The 23,599-nt window shown below is 43.7% G+C and overlaps 1 protein-coding gene across 2 annotated transcripts in view; it reads right to left on the reverse strand.

Moving 5' to 3' along the window:
- Nucleotides 1–13,714: 13,714 nt before the first annotated feature.
- LOC139563614 (leucine-rich repeat and immunoglobulin-like domain-containing nogo receptor-interacting protein 2) overlaps nt 13,715–23,599 on the reverse strand; it is a 40,515-nt gene continuing 30,630 nt past the window's right edge. For both annotated transcript variants that reach the window (XM_071382449.1, XM_071382450.1), the window contains exon 2: nt 13,715–16,972. In XM_071382449.1, coding sequence (XP_071238550.1) covers nt 15,066–16,901 — 1,836 coding nt within the window. In that variant the 5' untranslated portion in view covers nt 16,902–16,972 and the 3' untranslated portion in view covers nt 13,715–15,065. The remainder of the gene's footprint in view (nt 16,973–23,599) is intronic.

Here is a 23,599-nt window from a genome sequence, read left to right on the forward strand (position 1 = left end):
ACAGGCCACCCCCAGGTGGTAAGGCTAGGCAACAACACGTCTGCTACGCTGATCCTCAACACTGGGGCCCCTCAGGGGTGTGTACTTAATCCTCTCCTGTACTCCCTGTTCACCCACGACTGCGTGGCCAAACATGACTCCAACACTATCATTAAGTTTGCTGACGACACAACAGTGGTAGGCCTGATCACCAACAACGATGAGACAGTCTATCGGGAGGAGGTCAGAGAACTGGCAGTGTGGTGCCAGGACAACAACCTCTCCCTCAATGTGAGCAAGACAAAGGAGCTGATCGTGGACTACAGGAAAAGGCGGGCCCAACAGGCCCCCGTTAACATCAACGGGGCTGTAGTGGGGCAGGTCGAGAGTTTCAAGTTCCTTGGTCTCTACATCACCAACGAACTATCATGGTCCAAACACACTAAGACAGTCATGAAGAGGGCACGACAAAACCTTTTCCCCCTCAGGAGACTGAAAAGATTTGGCATGGTTCCCCAGATCCTCCAGAAGTTCTACAGCTGCACCATCGAGAGCATCCTGACTGGTTGCATCACCGCCTGGTATGGCAACTGCTCGGCATCTGACCGTAAGGCGCTACAGTGGGTAGTGCATATGACCCAGTACATCACTGGGGCCAAGCTTCCTGAAATCCAGGACCTATATAATAGGCGGTGTCAGAGGAAAGCCCATAAAATTGTCAGACTCCAGTCACCTAAGTCATGGACTGTTTTCTCTGCTACCGCACGGCCAGTGGTACCAGAGCACCAAGTCTAGGACCAAAAGGCTCCTTAACAGCTTCTACCCCCAAGCCATAAAACTGCTGAACAATTAATCAAATGGCCACCGGACTATTACATTGACCCCACCCCCTCCATTTGTTTTGTACACTGCTGCTACTCGCTGTTTATTATCTATTGATAGTCACTTCACCCTTACCTAGATGTACAAATTACCTCAACTAACCTGTACCCCCGCACACTGACACGGTATCGGTACCCCCTGTAAATATCCTCGTTATTGTTATGTTATTGTGTTACTTTTTATAATTTGTATTTTTTATTTTATTTGGTAAATATTTTCTTAACTCTTCTTGAACTGCACTGTTGGTTAAGGGCTTGTAAGTAAGCATTTCACGGTAAAGTCTACACTTGCTGTATTCGGCGCATGTGACAAATAAAGTTTTATTTGATTTTGACATACACTATCCATGTCTCCAGGCTTAAAAATCATTATTTAACCTGTCTCCTCCCCTTTATCAACACTGATTGAAAGGGATATAACAAGTGACATCAGTAAAGGATCATAGCTTTCACCTGTATTCACCTGGTCAGATCTATGTCATGGAAAGAGCAGGAGTTCTTAATGTTTTCAAATCAAATTTTATTTGTCACATACATGGTTAGCAGATGTTAATGCGAGTGTAGCGAAATGCTTGTGCTTCTAGTTCCGACAATGCAGTAATAACCAACGAGTAATCTAACCTAACAATTCCACAACTACTACCTTATACACACACAAGTGTAAAGGGATAAAGAATATGTACATAAAGATATATGAATGAGTGATGGTACAGAACGGCATAGGCAAGATGCAGTAGATGGTATAGAGTACAGTATATACATATACATATGAGATGAGTAATGTAGGGTATGTAAACATTATATTAAGTGGCATAGTTTAAAGTGGCTAGTGATACATGTATTACATAAAGATGGCAAGATGCAGTAGATGATATAGAGTACAGTATATACATATACATATGAGATGAGTAATGTAGGGTATGTAAACATTATATTAAGTGGCATTGTTTAAAGTGGCTAGTGGTAAATTTTTACATAATTTCCATCAATTCCCATTATTAAAGTGGCTGGAGTTGAGTCAGTATGTTGGCAGCGGCCACTAAATGTTAGTGGTGGCTGTTTAACAGTCTGATGGCCTTGAGATAGAAGCTGTTTTTCAGTCTCTCGGTCCCTGCTTTGATGCACCTGTACTGACCTCGCCTTCTGGATGATAGCGGGGTGAACAGGCAGTGGCTCGGGTGGTTGTTGTCCTTGATGATCTTTATGGCCTTCCTGTGACATCGGGTGGTGTAGGAGTCCTGGAGGGCAGGTAGTTTGCCCCCGGTGATGCGTTGTGCAGACCTCACTACCCTCTGGAGAGCCTTACGGTTGTGGGCGGAGCAGTTGCCGTACCAGGCGGCGATACAGCCCGACAGGATGCTCTCAATTGTGCATCTGTAGAAGTTTGTGAGTGCTTTTGGTGACAAGCCGAATTTCTTCAGCCTCCTGAGGTTGAAGAGGCGCTGCTGCGCCTTCTTCACAACGCTGTCTGTGTGGGTGGACCAATTCAGTTTGTCCATGATGTGTACGCCGAGGAACTTAAAACTTACTACCCTCTCCACTACTGTCCCGTCGATGTGGATAGGGGGGTGCTCCCTCTGCTGTTTCCTGGAGTCCACAATCATCTCCTTTGTCTTGTTGAGTGTGAGGTTATTTTCCTGACACCACACTCCGAGGGCCCTCACCTCCTCCCTGTAGGCCGTCTCGTCGTTGTTGGTAATCAAGCCTACCACTGTAGTGTTGTGCGCAAACTTGATGATTGAGTTGGAGGCGTGCATGGCCACGCAGTCGTGGGTGAACAGGGAGTACAGGAGAGGGCTCAGAACGCACCCTTGTGGGGCCCCAGTGTTGAGGATCAGCGGGGTGGAGATGTTGTTACCTACCCTCACCACCTGGGGGCGGCCCGTCAGGAAGTCCAGTACCCAGTTGCACAGGGCGGGGTCGAGACCCAGGGTCTCGAGCTTGATGACGAGTTTGGAGGGTACTATGGTGTTAAATGCTGAGCTGTAGTCGATGAACAGCATTCTCACATAGGTATTCCTCTTGTCCAGATGGGTTAGGGCAGGGTGATTGCGTAGTCTGTGGACCTATTGGGTCGGTAAGCAAATTGGAGTGGGTCTAGTGTGTCAGGTAGGGTGGAGGTGATATGGTCCTTGACTAGTCTCTCAAAGCACTTCATTCTTCTACTTCCGGCGCTGACAGAGATGGCTGCCTCGCTTCGCGTTCCTAGGAAACTATGCAGTATTTTGTTTTTTTACGTGTTATTTCTTACATTGGTACCCCAGGTAATCTTAGGTTTCATTACATACAGTGGGGAGGAACTACTGAATATAAGAGCAACGTCAACTCACTATCATTACGACCAGGAATATGACTCTCCCGAAGCGGATCCTGTGTTTTGCCTTCCACCCAGTACAATGGATCTGATCCCAGCTGGCGACCCTAAACAACGACGCCGTAAAAGGGGCAAACGAAGCAGTCTTCTGGTCAGGCTCCGGAGAAGGGCACACCGCGTTCCACTCCCTAGCATACTACTCGCCAATGTCCAGTCTCTTGACAACAAGGTTGATGAAATCCGAGCAAGGGTAGCATTCCAGAGAGACATCAGAGACTGTAACGTTCTTTGCTTCACGGAAACATGGCTCACTCGAGAGACGCTAACGGAGTCGGTGCAGCCAGCTGGTTTCTTCACGCATCGCGCCGAGAGAAACAAACATCTTTCTGGTAAGAAGAGGGGCGGGGGGGTATGCATTATGATTAACGAGACGTGGTGTGATCATAACAACATACAGGAACTCAAGTCATTCTGTTCACCTGACTTAGAATTCCTCACAATCAAATGTCGACCGCATTATCTACCAAGGGAATTCTCTTCGATTATAATCACAGCCGTATATATTCCCCCCCCAAGCAGACACATCGATGGCCCTGAACAAACTTTACCTGACTCTATGTAAACTAGAAACCACACACCCTGAGGCTGCATTCATCGTAGCTGGGGATTTTAACAAGGCTAATCTGAAAACAAAACTCCCTAAATTCTATCAGCATATCGATTGTGCTACCAGGGCTGGTAAAACCCTAGATCATTGTTATTTTAACTTCCGCGACGCATATAAGGACCTCCCCCGCCCTCCTTTCGGAAAAGCTGACCACGACTCCATTTTGTTGCTTCCAGCCTACAAACAGAAACTAAAACAAGAAGTTCCCGCGCTCAGGTCTGTTCAACGCTGGTCCAACCAATCTGATTCCACGCTTCAAGACTGCTTCGATCACGTGGATTGGGATATGTTCCGCATTGCGTCCAACAACAACATTGACGAATACGCTGATTCGGTGAGCGAGTTCATTAGAAAGTGCATCAGTGACGTAATACCCACAGCAAAGATTTAAAACATTCCCAAACCAGAAACCGTGGATTGATGGCAGCATTCGCGTGAAACTGAAAGCGCGAACCACTGCTTTTAACCAGGGCAAGGTGACCGGAAACATGACCGAATAAAAAAAAAAGTGTAGCTATTCCCTCCGCAAGGCAATCAAACAAGCTAAGTGCCAGTATAGGGACAAAGTAGAGTCACAATTCAACAGCTCAGACACAAGAGGTATGTGGCAGGGTCTACAGTCAATCACGGATTACAAAAAGAAAACCAGCCCCGTCGCGGACCAGGATGTCTTGCTCCCAGACAGGCTAAATCACTTTTTTGCTCGCTTTGAGGACAATACAGTGCCACTGACACGGCCCGCTACCAAAACCTGCGGGCTCTCCTTCACTGCAGCCGAGGTGAGTAAAACATTTAAACGTGTTAACCCTCGCAGGGCTGCAGGCCCAGACAGCATTCCCAGCCGCGTCCTCAGAGCATGCGCAGACCAGCTGGCTGGTGTGTTTACGGACATATTCAATCAATCCTTATCCCAGTCTACTGTTCCCACATTGTTCCTGTTCCCAAGAAAGCTAAGGTAACTGAGCTAAACAACTACCGCCCCGTAGCACTCACTTCCGTCATCATGAAGTGCTTTGAGAGACTAGTCAAGGACCATATCACCTCCACCCTACCTGACACCCTAGAACCACTCCAATTTGCTTACCGACCCAATAGGTCCACAGACGACGCAATCGCAACCATACTGCCCTAACCCATCTGGACAAGAGGAATACCAATGTGAGAATGCTGTTCATCGACTACAGCTCAGCATTTAACACCATAGTACCCTCCAAACTCGTCATCAAGCTCGAGACCCTGGGTCTCGACCCCGCCCTGTGCAACTGGGTACTGGACTTCCTGACGGGCCGCCCCCAGGTGGTGAGGGTAGGTAACAACATCTCCACCCCGCTGATCCTCAACACTGGGGCCCCACAAGGGTGCGTTCTGAGCCCTCTCCTGTACTCCCTGTTCACCCACGACTGCGTGGCCATGCACGCCTCCAACTCAATCATCAAGTTTGCGCACGACACTACAGTGGTAGGCTTGATTACCAACAACGGCGAGACGGCCTACAGGGAGGAGGTGAGGGCCCTCGGAGTGTGGTGTCAGGAAAATAACCTCACACTCAACGTCAACAAAATCAAGGAGATGATTCTGGACTTCAGGAAACAGCAGAGGGAGCACCCCCCTATCCACATCGACGGGACAGTAGTGGAGAGGGTAGTAAGTTTTAAGTTCCTCGGCGTACACATCATGGACAAACTGAATTGGTCCACCCACACAGACAGCGTTGTGAAGAAGGCGCAGCAGCGCCTCTTCAACCTCAGGAGGCTGAAGAAATTCGGCTTGTCACCAAAAGCACTCACAAACTTCTACAGATGCACAATCGAGAGCATCCTGTCGGGCTGTATCGCCGCTTGGTACGGCAACTGCTCCGCCCACAACCGTAAGGCTCTCCAGAGGGTAGTGAGGTCTGCACAACGCATCACCGGGGGCAAACTACCTGCCCTCCAGGACACCTACACCACCCGATGTCACAGGAAGGCCATAAAGATCATCAAGGACAACAACCACCCGAGCCACTGCCTGTTCACCCCGCTATCATCCAGAAGGCGAGGTCAGTACAGGTGCATCAAAGCAGGGACCGAGAGACTGGAAAACAGCTTCTATCTCAAGGCCATCAGACTGTTAAACAGCCACCACTAACATTTAGTGGCTGCTGCCAACATTCTGACTCAACTCCAGCCACTTTAATAATGGGAATTTATGTAAAAATATATCACTAGCCACTTTAAACAATGCTACTTAAAATAATGTTTACATACCCTACATTACTCATCTCATATGTATATGTATATACTGTACTCTATATCATCTACTGCATCTTGCCATCTTTATGTAATACATGTATCACTAGCCACTTTAAACTATGCCACTTTATGTTTATATACCCTACATTACTCATCTCATATGTATATACTGTACTCTATACCATCTACTGCATCTTGCCTATGCCATTCTGTACCATCACTCATTCATATATCTTTATGTACATATTCTTTATCCCTTTACACTTGTGTGTGTATAAGGTAGTAGTTGTGGAATTGTTAGGTTAGATTACTCGTTGGTTATTACTGCATTGTCGGAACTAGAAGCACAAGCATTTCGCTACACTTGCATTAACATCTGCTAACCATGTGTATGTGACAAATAAAATTTGATTTGATGATGACGGAAGTGAGTGCTACGGGGCGGTAGTCGTTTAGCTCAGTTACCTTAGCTTTCTTGGGAACTTTCTTGTGTAGTGCGTACAGACAGTACATCAATGGGGCCAAGCTTCCTGCCATCCAGGACCTCAATACCAGGAGGAAGGCCCGAAGAATTGTCAGACTCCAGCCACCCTAGTCATAGACTATTCTCTCTGCTACCGCATGGTAAGCGGTACCGGAGTACCAAGTCTAGGTCCAAGAGGCTTCTAAACAGCTTCTACCACCAAGCCATAAGACTCCTGAACATCTAATCAAATGGCTACCCAGACTATTTGCATTGCCTCTCCCCCACCCTCTTTTACACTACTGCTACTCTGTTTATTATCTATGCATAGTCACTTTAATAACTCTACCTACATGTACCAATTACCTCGACTAACCGGTACCCCCTGTATATAGCCTCGCTATTGTTATTTGACTGCTGCTCTTTAATTCTTTGTTACTTTATTATTTATATTTTTTTGTATTTTTCTTATAACTGCATTGTTGGTTAAGGGCTTGTAAGTAAGCATTTCACTGTAAGGTCTACACCTGTTGTATTCGGCGCATGTGACAAATAACATTTGATTTGATACTTTTGACTCGACTTGCACCTGATATGCAAACAATCACTGCATAGATGAGGTAAAGGAGTTGGCGCACATTAAACATATCTGATCAAACAAAGTGGATATCTGTCAAATTCATCATGATTTATGTATTATGACATGCCCACAATGTGATTGCTTAAGTCCAATTTTGATATATTTGGCTGTTTTTGCTGCATAACATATAGAAGTGGCCCCTTTTAAGGTTTAGAAGAACTGACTGCTAAATGCTAACTCCCGTTCGTATAAGCTAGTTAGCATAGCTAGCATACATACATCGGTGGTGCTAGTCAGTCGTTTTTAACTGTACTAATGCTGTTGATTGGTAATGATGACATAAACATATGTTAGGGTTGACATCCATACAAGCATTACACTCAGAATTTTTACCTCAACATAGTGTGAAATACATGTATAAACAATAGCCTAAATGTAGGTTAATTTTGCTGGGGGACAATGATGAGACTTGGGATCTTTCCCCACGAACCTTTCCCATGGCAATTCCATTTTATTGTTGTATGTTTTTACTTAACCTTTATTTAACTAAGCAAGTCAGTTAAGAACAAATTCTTATTTACAATGACGGCCTACACCGGCCAAACCCTAACCAGGACGACGCTGGGCCAATTGTGCGCTGCCCTATGGGACTCCCGATCATGGCCGGTTGGGACACAGCCCGGAGTCAAACCAGGGTCTGTAATGACACCTCTAGCACTGTGATGCAGTGCCTTAGACTGCTGCGCCACTCAGGAGCCCCATTGTTTTGGTCTTGGTCGAGATTTATTGACCTCTACCGCATCTATGAGCAGCAGGAATTAGGGTTGCATTGAGTGAGGCAGGGATGAGTTTGTTTTGAACAAAGGTCATTTAATTATGCCTCCAGCCAGGGCCATTTAAAATTACATTATAAATCCCTTTTAGCAATGTAGGATAATCTTACCCTCCCCAATCCATTAGGGGTGGAAATGTGCAACTGACATTGTATTACTGAGTGTCTAGGGGAGCAATTCATCCACTCCTCTGCCCATGCCCTCTTTACCATCCTCTTTCTCGTAAAACAAACTACACTGGACTGTAGACCATCAACACTTTCACTTCAAATTATTGTGATTGGATTAGTTAAAACAATCTCATGGTATCCTTGATTATGTCGCAAGTTGACAGATTGATGAGGCAGGCTGCACAAATCACATCAACACGTTTTCCTTCAAGTGATGATAGGCAACTTTGCTCAGACTTTTCAACAGGGCTCAACTGCCACATTTCAAAGGAGGAACTGTGGGTCGTAGGCACAATTATAACCCAGAGCCCTTCTCACTATGATTCCAAATGAGGCACGCACAAGCATCTCTGTAGTGGTTGGTAAAAGAGAACTTCAAAGAGTCCCGTCTCAGCTGAATTGAATCCCTTTGCGACAGCTGCACTTCGACGCCATACTGGAAAAACAAACAAGCCAATAAATTGGATTTTAGATAAGACTATCAGAGAGACAAAGATCAGTGACACACAGCAGGCCATCTCTCAGGCATCATCTTGGGTTAGAGTATTTGAAAGCCCAATAACACCCATGAATAGACGGGTGATGAGTGGGTGGCATTTATCCTGTGCTTCTCAATGTATTTAATATTGGGAAATGTACTTCATCCACTACCAATGTACAGTAGAGCACTCACATAGGCGATGCATAGCAGCCATTACAGTATGTGCCAGATTGAACACCACATGTCGGGTATCACAGGGGAGAGATGAACTGCGAATTCTGTCCATTTTAAGTACAGGATAATTGGAAGAGTGCATTTTAGGTACATGATAATTGAATGGCCATTGAAGCACTGAACGTGGGGCTAGATTGGGAATCATGTTGAGGGTTAACAGTAACACCACTATTCCTGCAATAAATGTCATGGCATCTTTATAATGAGGGCTTGAGTTTGGTCGCTCCTGAACGACAGCATATTTCACAGGGCCGTGTCTCCATCACTAGCCTGGGCCGCTGATCCCAGCATCTGTCTGATTTAGCCAGGGGGTCTCCCATCCAAGCACCGACTAGGCCCTGCCCTGCTTTAGCTTCAGCTGTGGGATGCATGGACCTGAGTGGAATGGTTGTATTCAATGAAAACCTCATCCCACACAGATAAACAATTTAAATGCTAATATTTGTCTTTGACTTGAGGTAATATTAGGAGTTTAAAGGTAAAACTTTCCATTGCTGATAACTGGTGCCTTATCTCCTCTTGCATACTTTTTAATTTAGTCAGTAATTGTGTTTCGACCTAAAGGCCATAAGCATTACTTCTCGCTAATTAGCCTTCATGACACCTCTAAGTGCCGCTATGACCTCTTCATCAGCTAAAGGGCTTGACGTCGACCTCACTGCCTGGACTGACAAGCAACCACTTACCAAAATAAAGGTCTAGCTGTTTTGTTTCTTCAACCTATCCTCAAAGTTATTGGCCCTCTTATTGCAACCAAAATATACTTATTTCATAAAACTGAACACATCTGTGTTTTGCAAGAGGAATCATGTAAGGAAAAGGCTATACCAGCTCAAACAAACATCAGTAGATCAATGGGCCTATTTAAAGCACACTTTCAAGATAGATCTAAGGAGAATTAAAGCTTTAATTAATCAGAACCTAGCATTGTGATTTTCTTCCTCTATGATTTAATATCTGCAGTAGGAGAAGGGGGCAGAAAGTCACACTCGCTAATTAATCATTCATACATTAAAACTTGGAGACGAACTGCAGCGCAGCTTTAAATGATTTCATAATACATTGATATTAATTTCATAATTATGTTAATTTCGTACTCGTCTCCAGTCTCTCTCTCGCCCTTTGTCCTTTTAAGTAAAATATATCCTAGTGTTCTAAAAGCTGTCACACTGTGATGCGTATCTAAATATGCACCCATTGTTCAGTTGCCTATAGGGTTATGTTATCACATAGCCAGGGCATGTTCGTATCCAAGCCCAGAGGACATCCCTAATGTGATTGTAGTCCTCTGCAATCGAGCACAAATCACATCCCTAGCCCCAGGCTCTCTCTATGCTTAAGGAGTAAGAACCTGGGCTTGATGACGTCATAGTGGACTCTCCCTCCAGTGCTTTCCTTGTGTGTAAATCCATATTCTGATAAACAACGTCAATGTATAATGCGATGCTCTTCGATCCTTTTATTGCTCTCATCTTTCACAGTATGCATCTTACTGACACTTGCCACAAGCCTTGTTTTAATGGGGAATTGCACAGGGAAGCAGTGAGGTTTGTGATCTAGACCCTTTGTGGGGTTAAGCAGGAAGCTCAAGCTAATGGTGTGCTTGGGGCCTCATTCTAAGTAGAGCTGAGGACGTAATTCTGCCAGGCTGCGTGCTATTAAACCAGTTGAATGATAGGACAGATAAAAGATTTCCGCCTAACTAGACATAACCAAACATAATTATTTTTTATGATTTCTTTCGTATTCAACAAAAGTGGGACAATAGCTAGGTCTTGAAATGACTGAAAGGCTTTCTAAATACAGTACAAGTCAAAAGCTTGGACACACCTAATCATTCAAGGGTTTTTCTTTATTTTCTACTATTTTTGCTAATAATAGTGAAGATATCAAAACTATGAAAAAACACATATGGAATCATGTAGTAACCAACAAAGTGTTAACAAATCAAATCAAAATATATTTTATATTTTAAATTCTTCAAAGTAGCCATGCTTTGCCTTGATGACAGCTTTGCACACTCTTGGCATTCTCAACCAGCTTCACATGGAATGCTTTTCCAACAGTTCCCACATATGCTGAGCACTTGTTGAATCCTTTTCCTTCACTGCGGTCAAACTCATCCCAAACCATCTCAATTCGGTTGAGGTTGGGTGATTATGGAGGCCAAGTCATCTGATGCAGCATTCCATCACTCTCTATGGTCAAATAGCCCTTACACAGCCTGGAGGTGTGTTTTGGGTCATTGTCTTGTTGAGAAACAAATGATAGTCCCACTAAGTGCAAACCAGATGGGATGGCGTATTGCTGCAGAATGCTGTGGTAGCCAAGTGTACCTTGAATTCTAAATAAATCACAGATTGTGTCACCAGCAAAGCACCCCCACACCTCCTCCTCCATGCTTCACGGTGGGAACCACACATGCAGAGATCATCCATTCACCTACTCTGTGTCTCACAAAGACACAACGGTTGGAACCAAAAATCTCACATTTGGACTCATCAGATCAAAGGACAGATTTCCACCAGTCTAATGTTCATTGCTCATGTTTCTTGGCCCAAGCAAGTCACGTCTTCTTATTGGTGTCCTTTAGTAGTGATTTCTTTGCAGCAATTCAACCCTGAAGGCCTGATTTACACAGTCTCCTCTGACCAGTTGATGTTGAGATGTGTCTGTTCCTTAAACTCTGTGAAGCATTTATTTGTGGCTGGTAACTCTAATGAACTTATCCTCTGCAAAGGAGGTAACTCTGGGTCTTCCTTTCCTGTGGCGGTCCTCATGAGAGCCAGTTTCATCATAGCACTTGATGGTTTTTGCAACTGCACTTGAAGAAACTTTCAAAGTCTTGGAAATTTCCAGATTGACTGACCTTCATGTCTTAAAGTAATGATGGACTGTCGTTTGTCTTTGTTATTTGAGCTGTTCTTGCCATAATATGGACTTGGTCTTTTACCAAGTAGGACTATCTTCTGTATTCCACCCCTACCTTGTTACAGCACAACTGATTGGCTCAAACACATTAAGAAGGAAAGAAATTCCACAAATTAACTTTTAACAAGGCATAACTGTTAATTGAAATTCATTCCAGGTGACTACCTCATGAAGCTGGTTGAGAGAATGCCAAGAGTGTGCAAAGCTGTCATCAAGGCAAAGGGTGGCTACTTTGAAGAATCTAAAATCAACAATTTTTTGGTTACTACATGTATTATTTCATAGTGTTGATGTCTTCACTATTATTCTACAATGTAGAAAATAGTAAAAAAATAAAGAAAAACACTTAAATGAGTAGGTGTGTCCAAACTTTTGACAAGTACTGTATAGTAACAATGAAATTATAAAACACTTACTATAAGATTTCAGATTTCTTACAACTGTAAATAAATAAATACATAGTGACAGTACAATTAACCAATATTGGCACTATTTGAGGGGCACAGAGACACCATTCAAATGTGTGCAGACTCATTACAACTTCAGCTTTAAGGACTAAGTGATTTCTTTCGTCTATGATCAAGAGAAAGTGGTATTGTTTCAATGAAATCATTTAGTATTTTTTCATGTTGAGAGCTCTTAACCCGGTTGAGAATATCACAGTGAGATGAAACCACAATGGCTGGATCCGCTAGACTGTTACCGTTCATATGCCGTCTCACAGGCTGGCCTCACTCGGTCTTTACTAGTTATCACAGTCATAAACCCCGCAGATTATTATTATTATTTTTTTAATCTTCTTAAAATGGGATTTTAAACCTAACCTTAACCACACTGCCTACCCCAAACCTTAAATTAAGACCAAAAAGCAACAAAAACTAAAATCATGAATTCTTTCAACACGTCACTCCCTACGCAAATGTAGGCTGTGAAACCTGACACTTTCCATACAGCTCCAGTAGGAGAGTGAAAGGGGAGAGCAGACAGATGAGGCTTTCTGGCATTATAAGGCACAGGACCCTACAGCATTCACGGTGCGCTTTCGTACACACAAATGTCAGTCAGAACCGGTCCAGAAGCGCTCAAAATCTAAGAGGTTAATTAACAGAATGGATGCCATTAGTGTTGTAGGTGATATTATTTGGTCTGTCTCTTTATAAAAAAGCTTTAAGAAGTGGTTTTGAATGTTTCCCTGCATTATTTTCTATTTAATTTCACTGCAGGCACAATATGCTCGCTATAATCCATGTAGACACCAAGTTTAATCACAGGCATAAAATAAAGCTAATAACAATGTTTCCTCCCCAGATAGCAAAGCACGCTTAGCACCAATCATTAAAGCACTGATTACCAAATCCTCTTCATCTAGAGAAATGGCCTACGGAAATTAGAGTAATATTATCCATGTGGTATTTCTTTCTCCCCATTGTTTACTGGAGCCCTCTTTCTTTCCCAAGTTGTGGAGAAACCACTGTAACAAAAGTGATAAAAGCCCATCGGTGGGACTTTGATCTTGTCTTCTTGAATATTCCCTGTGTGCCGACTCCAAAGATAGAACTACTTTTAACCATTAACGTGTTAGCATCAAGTGCACCCTTCACAGATCTCTGTAAAGAGAAGTGTGCTGAATGAAGACATCAGGAGCAGCTACATTTATCAGATTTTCAGGAGAGATTCAGGCTCGTCGGGTATAGTAGGTGTGGTTTAAGAAGAGTTGAATTAAACATCTGGTGGGAAATGAAAATATTCCCGTTTGTCACCTTTCCTTGGCCTGCGTCATAGGCTACAACCAATCTATATCCTTGCTACAACACACCATGTTTGTTTCTAGTTCACATTTTTCTAAGGAGTCTGCACATCTGTGGTTTGCTATTACAAATGTTTGAGACATCAAGTAAAATTGTAAAAACTTAAGTAAAAAGTACTGATATGACATTGGAAATTACCACATAAAGCTGTATGATTACGATTTATTTCCGTTGAAAATATACCCATAAATTTATCATATGAAAACATTTATACAACCTTTAACATTGTATCACACATGTTGACACGCACATCCCTGCATTTACAAAGAGTTGCCCTTAATACATCCTTTAATATATATATATATTTTTTACAGTTAAAACATTTAAACAAAAACACCACAACTTTCAAATGTCATCAATTAAATACCCAGAAACCCCTTTTAGCCCATGGGAGGCATCAGGACATGCCAGCTTGAAGCATTGGGATAAAGAAATTAAGAGGGGATACAATACAACCCATAACTCAACGTGGCTGAGATTTGTCCTGTTCCAAGGGGGACATTGGTCAGTAAATCTTTACTATTGTGTCTAGTCTAGTCACTGACCATTTTTTTATGTTACATCAGGAGAATTTGCTGAGAGGAAAATCTGCCATTGATTTATAAGGTAATAAAAGGGGATTTAACATACAAATTTTATCACCTGTGGTCTTTTTCCAAGCAATAACCAACATTTTCAGCTGCTACTATTTCTTCAGCAAGAAGTTGTCTTGTGTTTTTCTAGTGATTTGAGCTGAAATCCCACTTAAAGTTGTAAATATCGTGTGTATAAATGTTCCTTGAGTTGAAGGTTGATTTGCTAAAATCCCTCTATACCTATCTTGAGGTGGTACAAAGGGAAACAATGACCTAGTTGAAAATATATGCAACAGGTCTCTTGGATAATGTTTGGAGGGATTTGCATGTGCATACAAACATACGTTATTTTACTGAACAGTGACAATACTGTTGTTACAATGAATTAACAAATACAAAGGCAGGTCAAACAACTTTGGACCCTATTATCCTTGATGATTACCCTGTCACACAACAAAGGCAGTACACATACACGCACGCGCACACTCACACCTGCAGCTCAGATGGGTATTAGACACAATTTACTCCACTGTCATCTCAACTTCTCCCGTCATTCCAAGAGACTTCCTTTCTCACCTTGGTGTCACGCGAGTCCACAACATCATTAGTCATTACATCACCAACTAGCACATGCCCAGCGGTGTATCACTGCATCACTGTCATATTGATATGTGGATTATATAGTATTATATCCAGTGTATTGTATGATTACATCATTTTATATAAACACGTCCACAGTATCATTGATAACTTTTCTATCAACATGTCCACTGAATCACTAGATCATCTTCATATCAACACCACTACATCGGTACATCACAACCATTTTCACGACTCCACTGTATCAAAGAAATATTTGCAAATGAGATGCACTGTATTTTGTTTGTTACTATCATATGAGTTGGTCCGTTTGTTAAATTAAATCATTTTCATGTTGACTCGTCTGGGCCCGCTTGTCTCAGTTGCCTCCGCTGCTGTCCCGTTCGATTTGCGGGGAACGTACTCCATGTCAAAGTTGCTCTTGTGCCTTCCCTTCCCACGACTCCATGCAAACAGGAGGAGGAAACAGAATATGACCACGCCCAGGAAGGACAGGCAGCCCATTGCTGTGGAGATGATGATGGTCTTCAGGTCTATGGGGTTTGTCATATTGTACAGGACGGTCCCGTTGGCCCAGGTCCCGTTGGAGTCCGCCAGGAGTCCAATCTTGTTGGCGTAGAGCGATGTGTCGCTGATACCCAGGCTCTTAACCGCCAGCGAGGCCGACAGGCTGGCGTTGCCCGCCGCATTGCTGGCCACACACAGGTACACGCCGCTATCGTGCAGCTCTGCAGCCTTGATCTCCAGGGTGCCGTCGGTATGGACCGTCACTCTACCGGTGCTTTTCACTGTGACATACTGTCTGTGTGGCGTCACCCAGGCCATGGAGGGCCGAGGAGCCCCGTCTGCAATGCAGTTGAGCCGAACAGGCTTCCCCTCATCTGCCAGCAGCAGCTGGGTGGTGTTGGGCCCAATCCGGGGCTTGGTGCAGATCACGTACCGTGTCACCAGCGGCTCCTTGAGGTCCAGCAGGGGTTTCCCACGGAGGCGCTCAGGGGCACTGCACTCGGGCTGGGGGTCAGGGAGCTGCAGAAAGGGTGGCTTCCGGCCACTCAGCAGCCATAGGAGCCGGCAGTCGCACACCAGTGGGTTCCCCCCCATGAGCAGCGTCTGCAGGCTGTCAGGGGACTTGAACACAGCTCGCTCCACTGAGTCCAGCTGGTTGTGGGACACGTCCAACATATGTAGTGCTGGGAGGCCCAGGAAGGCCAGGGGTTCAATGTAAACCAGTTGAGCTCCTCGCAGGTGCAACTCCTGCAGTCGCGGAAGCTGGTCTAGCACCCCTTGCTGGATGTGCTGGATGTGGCAGAAGGACAGGTTGAGGTGCGTGAGGTAGGGCAGGTTGCGTAGAGCATGGCCGGGGAAGGACGACAAGTTGGTATTGGTGACAGAGAGCGTGGTGAGGTTGAGGCTATGTAGTGACAGAGCGGGTAAGACTTCCAACCAGGGCCAGTAGTCGATCTCCAGGTGGCGAAGACGGGGAAGTCTCTTGAAGGAATAGGGCTTCAGGGTGCCGATGCCCAAGTGGCGCAGGCGGAGCTCCACCAGGCTGTGCAGGTGCCCCAGGGCATCGGTGGGCACCACAGTCAGGTTGCAGCGCTCCAGGGTGAGGCTCTGTAGGCCCAGCAGGCCCGTGAAGGCCCTCTGGGAGATGAACACCAGCTCATTGTCGCCTACCTCCAGGGACACCAGCCTCCGAAGGTCCTGGAAGCCATGGTCCAGCAGCACCACCAGCCTGTTGTGGCTGAGGTCCAGACTTGTGAGGTTGGCCAGGCCGGAGAGCACGCCGGCAGGGACCAGCTGGAGGAGGTTGCTGTGGAAGTTCAGCGAGCGCAGGGAGAGCTGAAATTTGAAGGAGCCCGGTTCGACCACGCCAATCAGGTTATCGCTGAGGTCCAGATCCTCCAGTTGTAGGAAGGAGGAGAAGTTGTCTGGGGTGATGCTCCGCAGCTTGTTCTTGCTCAGGTCCAGAAGCCGGGTCTCGATGGGGATGCCCTCAGGGATGGTGGGCAGGCGCTTGCGATGGCAGCTGACTGACTTGGTCTGGGCGGAGCAATCGCAGCGGGCGGGGCAGCCCATGGCGCAGCTAGCCAGCAGTAGCAGCAGAGCCCCACCCAGAAGAGGGTGGCAGTGGTACAGGGCGAAGCGCCGCATAACTTTTACCCACGCTGCCCTCTGATACGACACAGCTTCGTATCCTTGCAGACCACCATCACTGTATAGCCCTGCAACACAAACACAGGGAGGAGTGCATTAGAATACCTACCATGAATTATCCTGCAAAATAGCACTGTTTGTTATACAAAGCTTTACTGCCAACAAAGCTTTGCCCTGATGCTATTTTTCCCCCACCATGCATCACTCTGTTGTCCATTTCTTGCTCTCTCTCCGTCCTTTCTCACCCTTTCTTTCCTATTACACTATCAACACTTTTCTTCTTTTATCAGCAGTATTCTTTTCCGCCAAAAGGAAGTATACTGAAATTTAAATCTAATCAAACTTAATTTAAAGTGAATTAAAACACCAATACACTTTACGGAAAATGGGCAATAACATTGAGCTGCAACAGAGTGGGACAGCTTATGCAAAATACAAATACTAATCAATGTGTAAGCAAAAGGTTGAAGGGTATCTAGTGTGTTAAAAAACAAGGAGCAAGTTGTTCTAAGGCTTGTGGCCAAGACTGACCCTGGTCACATCATAAAGACTAGGCAGAAACCCTATTGGACGCAAGGAGGTGGGAGACGGGAGTTGACCCAGGGGCAATTCTGTTCCCCCAGGAGCCGCACTTTAAATGGAGAAGGATGGGAAAACCCCTCCTATAGACAACAGGTTGTTGGCATAGCAGATGGTCTGAGATGTTTACCTGAATGCATCTGTTTTGTATTCTGTTAACCTTGCCTATTATGGATCATACTCTGACTATTTTTTCCTGTTACACATTTTTTTAAAGAATAAAGCATAGGCTACAGTAAGGGAAAAAACTATTTGATCCCCTGCTGATTTTGTACGTTTGACCACTGACAAAGAAATGATCAGTCTATAATTTGAATGGTAGGTTTATTGAACAGTGAGAGACAGAATAAAAAAAACACATGTCAAAAATCTTATAAATTGATTTGCATTTTAATGAGGGAAATAAGTATTTGACCCCTCTGCAAAACATGACTTAGTACTTGGTGGCAAAACCCTTGTTGGCAATCACAGAGGTCAGATGTTTCTTGTAGTTGGCCACCAGGTTTGCAGGGGATCAAATACTTTTTTCACTCACTGTATATAGCAAAACACTGTAACGCAGTTTAGGATTGGTAGCAGCACACATTGTCAAATCATTGTAAACAAGCACAAAACACTGCAGAGGTGAGCAGTTGGTAAGCATAAATACAGATATATGTGTATATGCTGCTGCTGAGGTGGGTAACAATTACTAAATAGATGGGCCGAGTACATACATACACACGTCATACACACACACACAAACACACACAGCACTCACCCCGACTCTGAATAGCTGCACTCTGGTGTCTTCCCTCCCATCCTTCTCCCTTTTCCACCCTATATATCTGCTGCTGCTTCTCTACTGTTCTCTCATCTTCTGGTCCTAATTTTTCACACCCCTTCCTCACTCCTTTTTTCTCTTTCTCTCTCTCGTCGTCATTGCCTGGGAGAAGCCCCATACTCTCCATTTTCCATTCCCCGCAGGCTGTGTTTTATCGATCGTGACACAGATCAGATGCCAGGAATGTATCCTTTTAACAAAGAGCAGGCCATTGCCATAGCAACCACAAACCCTCCCTCCCATCCGCTCTTTGTGGTCTGCCAATCAAATTAATGAAAAAGAATAAAGGAAAAAACATGATTTGAATATATTTGAAATAGTTGCTTCATTAACTTGCAAGCATCAAGTTTACAGTCTCTCAACTGTCAGCCTGCCTGGCTATTTGTCGAGCTGTCTGATTGCCTATCCCTCTGCTGGTCTCTGGGTATCTATCTACCTTCAATCTGTCTGGGTCTTCTTATTGGTCTGCCTTTACCTATCGGGTACTTGTCTGTCTGTCTCTCTTCAGACTGTGTATGTGTGTGTGTCTGTGTGCCAATTAGTATTTCCGACAATCTGTCAGTGAGTCTAAGTCTGTCTCTGGATCTGTCCATCTACCTGTCTCTATCAGTCTATCAAGTTACCGGTCTATACGTCTCACTGCTGGTGTATCTATTGGTCTGTACAGAATGTCTTGTCAATTAGTCAGTCTTCTAACAGGATGCCAGTGTGCTTGGTCTGGTCTGGCACATCCTGACTCCCTTGGAGCTGTGCCATACTTTTAGAGCCCTTTGGACCACCAGACTTGTTGGACAGTGGAAAACATACCTGAGAAGGCTGGGTTAGAAGAGAAGGGTAAGGAGTCATTCAGTAGGGCAGACCCACAGGGTATAGAGCTTTTTGGGATTATGTTTAGAATTGGATTAGAGACGCAGTGAAACTGTAGAAAATCTGACAGGCAAATGAGAGCCTAGGGGAGACGCATGAGTCACGGTGGGAGAGAGAGAGAGAGAGAGAGAGAGAGAGAAATGCAGACAAAGATAACAGGAAATATGTTTTAAAAAATGGAGGCAGAGCTAAGCCTGTGGTAGATTGGATGAAAGCTTAATTTGCTTGCTGAGTTCATTGGAGTTTTATAATGTGATTCATTCCAGCAACACAAGTGTAAAGAATTTAATAGGAACCTGCAGATACTTCTAGACTCTGAATTATATATATATACAGTGGGGCAAAAAAGTATTTAGTCAGCCACCAATTGTGCAAGTTCTCCCACTTAAAAAGATGAGAGAGGCCTGTAATTTTCATCATAGGTACACTTCAACTATGACAGACAAAATGAGAAAAGAAATTCCAGAAAATCACATTGTAGGATTTTTTATGAATTTATTTGCAAATTATGGTGGAAAATAAGTATTTGGTCACCTACAAACAAGCAAGATTTCTGGCTCTCACAGACATGTAACTTCTTCTTTAAGAGGCTCCTCTGTCCTCCACTCGTTACCTGTATTAATGGCACCTGTTTGAACTTGTTATCAGTATAAAAGACACCTGTCCACAACCTCAAACAGTCACACTCCAAACTCCACTATGGCCAAGACCAAAGAGCTGTCAAAGGACACCAGAAACAAAATTGTAGACCTGCAACAGGCTGGGAAGACTGAATCTGCAATAGGTAAGCAGCTTGGTTTGAAGAAATCAACTGTGGGAGCAATTATTAGGAAATGGAAGACATACAAGACCACTGATAATCTCCCTCTATCTGGGGCTCCACGCAAGATCTCACCCCGTGGGGTCAAAATGATCACAAGAACGGTGAGCAAAAATCCCAGAACCACACGGGGGGACCTAGTGAATGACCTGCAGAGAGCTGGGACCAAGTAACAAAGCCTATCATCAGCAAGGTCATTGAAGATGAAACGTGGCTGGGTCTTTCAGCATGACAATGATCCCAAACACGAAGGAGTGGCTTCGTAAGAAGCATTTCAAGGTCCTGGAGTGGCCAAGCCAGTCTCCAGATCTCAACCCCATAGAAAATCTTTGGAGGGAGTTGAAAGTCCGTGTTGCCCAGCAACAGCCCCAAAACATCACTGCTCTAGAGGAGATCTGCATGGAGGAATGGGCCAAAATACCAGCAACAGTGTGTGAAAACCTTGTGAAGACTTACAGAAAACGTTTGACCTCTGTCATTGCCAACAAAGGGTATATAACAAAGTATTGAGATAAACTTTTGTTATTGACCAAATACTTATTTTCCACCATAATTTGCAAATAAATTCATTAAAAATCCTACAATGTGATTTTCTGGATATTTTTTTCTCATTTTGGCTGTCATAGTTGAAGTGTACCTATGATGAAACTTACAGGCCTCTCTCATCTTTTTAAGTGGGAGAACTTGCACAATTGGTGGCTGACTAAATACTTTTTTGCCCCACTGTATATACACACACAAAAGTATGTGGACACCCCTTCAAATTGAGGGATTTGGCTATCATAGCCAAACCCGTTGCTGACAGGTGTATAACATCGAGCACACAGTCATGCAATCTCTATAGACAAACATTGGCAGTAGAATGGCCTTACTGAAGAGCTCAGTGACTTTCAACGTGGCACTGTCATAGGATGCCACCTTTCCAACAAGTCAGTTCATCAAATTTCTGCCCTGCTAGAGCTGCCCCGGTCAACTGTAAGTGCTGTTATTGTGAAGTTGAAACATCTAGGAGAAACAACGGCTCAACCGCGAAGTAGTAGGCCACACAAGCTAACAGAACGGCACCGCCGAGTGTTGAAGTACGTAAAAATCATCTGTCCTCGGTTGCAAAATTCACTAACGACTTCCAAACTGACTCTGAAAGCAACGTCAGCACAATAACTGTTCATCGTGAGATTCATGAAATGGGTTTCCATGGCTGAGCAGATTACCATGCGCAATGCCAAGCATCGGCTGGAGTAGTGTAACGCTTGCCACCATTGGACTCTGTAGCAGTGGAAACACCTTCCCTGGAGTGATGAATCACGCTTTTTCATGGTTCGGGCTAGGCCCCCTAGTTCCAGTGAAGGGAAATCTTAATGCTACAGCATACAATGACATTCTAGACTATTCTGTGCTTCCAATTTTGAGTTAACAGTTTAGGGAAGGCCCTTTCCTGTTTCAGTATGACAATGCCCCAGTGCACAAAGCGAGGTCCATGCAGAAATGGTTTGTCGAGATTGGTGTGGAAGAACTTGACTGGCCTGCACAGATCCCTGACCTCAACCCCAATGAACACCTTTGGGATGAATTGGAACGCCGACTGCGAGCCAGACCTAATTGCCATACATCAATGTCCGACCACATTAATGCTCGTGGCTGAATGGAAGCAAGTCCCCACCGCAATGTTCCAACATCTAGTTGAAAGCCTTCCCAGAAGAGTAGTGGCTGTTATAGCAGCAAATTGGCTATCTTCAAATAATAGATAATAAACATATCAAAAATGTAAAATTAAACTACCGGTCAAAAGTTTTAGAACACCTAGTCATTCAAGGTTTTTCTTTTATATTTACTATTTTCTACATTGTATACTAATAGTGAAGACATCAAAACTATGAAATAAATAACACATATGGAATCATGTATTCATCATGTATGTATAACAAATAATCACTATTATTTGTTTCAATGTTCATACAAGCAGTATACGACATACTCTCAGAACTTCATCTCCATTTTCTGTAGTCAACAATCCATATTCACTCAATTCCAGATCAGTTACATGACCAGCCAATTAGTGTGGTTTTTTTTTCTGACACAAGTGCACAATGCATGATAGCACAGGGAGACCCAATTAGTTCATTAGAATGAATGTTCACCAGCCATGCTTAATTATTGATTTAGAAGTAATTATTTTGCAGATGATTATTCATTTTATTGATGTGCCTGGGACTTGCTGGAGGGTATTTATTAGACCCATGTTCTGCCTTGCGTGATGTAGCTACAGTTCTGGCCTCAAAGATATGCAGCAATGTGGTATCATCATACACAGTGTGGCGACTTCCTGCTTACAATAGTACAATTTAAATCTGATAAGACTGACACGGTTAGCTCTTCCCATTTTGGACATGCCTCAAGAGAGGGTGCAAATCTGGAAAAGCCAATAGCAACCATCTTGGCAGATTTGAAGTTTGTTCTTGTTGCTCATCCCATTCAGTGGTGGAAAAAGTAAAAGTAAAGATACCTTAATAGAAAATGACTCAAGTAAAAGGTTAAGTCACCCAGTAAAATCCAACTTGAGTAAAAGTCTAAAAGTACTTGGCATTAAATATACTTACATATCAAAAGTTAAAGTAAAAGTATAAATAATTTCAAATTCCTTATATTAAGCAAACTAGACGGCACCATTTTCTTGTTCTTGTTTTTGTTTAATTTACAGAGCCACGCTCCAACACTCAGACATAATTTACAAACAAAGCATGTGTTTAGTGAGTCCGCCAGTAGGGATGACCAGGATGTTCTCTTGATAAGTATGTGAATTGGACCATTTTCCGGTCCTGCTAAGCATTCCAAATGTAACGAGAACTTTTGGGTTTCAGGGAAAATGTATGGAGTAAAAAGTACATCATTTTCTTTAGGAATGTAGTGAAATAAAAATATATATAGTTAAGTAAAGATACCCCCCAAAAAACTACTTAATTAGTACTTTCAAGTATTTTTACTTAATTACTTTACGCCACTGATCCCATGAATGATGTCATATCGCTAAGTCTATCTTTGACTCAGTAAAACGGAGCTCCAATATATAGCTCTAGTCTCAACTGTAGCTATGAACAGCTTTCCTATTTGGTTACCCCTGGCTTTAGCTATAATATTTTTAAATAAAATATATTTGCCGTAAACAATTATTGTGGCCATGTACTGCAGAGCACACAATATTTATACAACAGTACTGTCTCTTAATGTTAAATTAAGCCCAAAGGTTCCATTTAGTTAATTTCCTACTATAATAGTGGCATGTATAATGAGATTATTGCACATGAGTGAGTTCACATGTATGCATTTTAGCGCAGCGACGTGAGCACAACCCATAACATGTTCTGCATGATAACACACATTTGCCTGGCTGACTTGGAGTGAGACATCATTGGGCTAGACATAATAATTGCTCGACATAATATTTTGTATTCACCTACTGTAGAATAGATTAAACAGATGTGTGTGCAGAATAACTGCACATGTTTACTTACCAATTACTGAGTACTTAGATAGGTCGTTTAACTGTTTAGAAGACTGGAACTTATTGTCCATGCATTATACACGGAGTATACAAAACATTTCCATGTG

The sequence above is a fragment of the Salvelinus alpinus genome, chromosome 34, assembly GCF_045679555.1.
Source record: "Salvelinus alpinus chromosome 34, SLU_Salpinus.1, whole genome shotgun sequence".
NCBI lineage: Eukaryota > Metazoa > Chordata > Actinopteri > Salmoniformes > Salmonidae > Salvelinus > Salvelinus alpinus.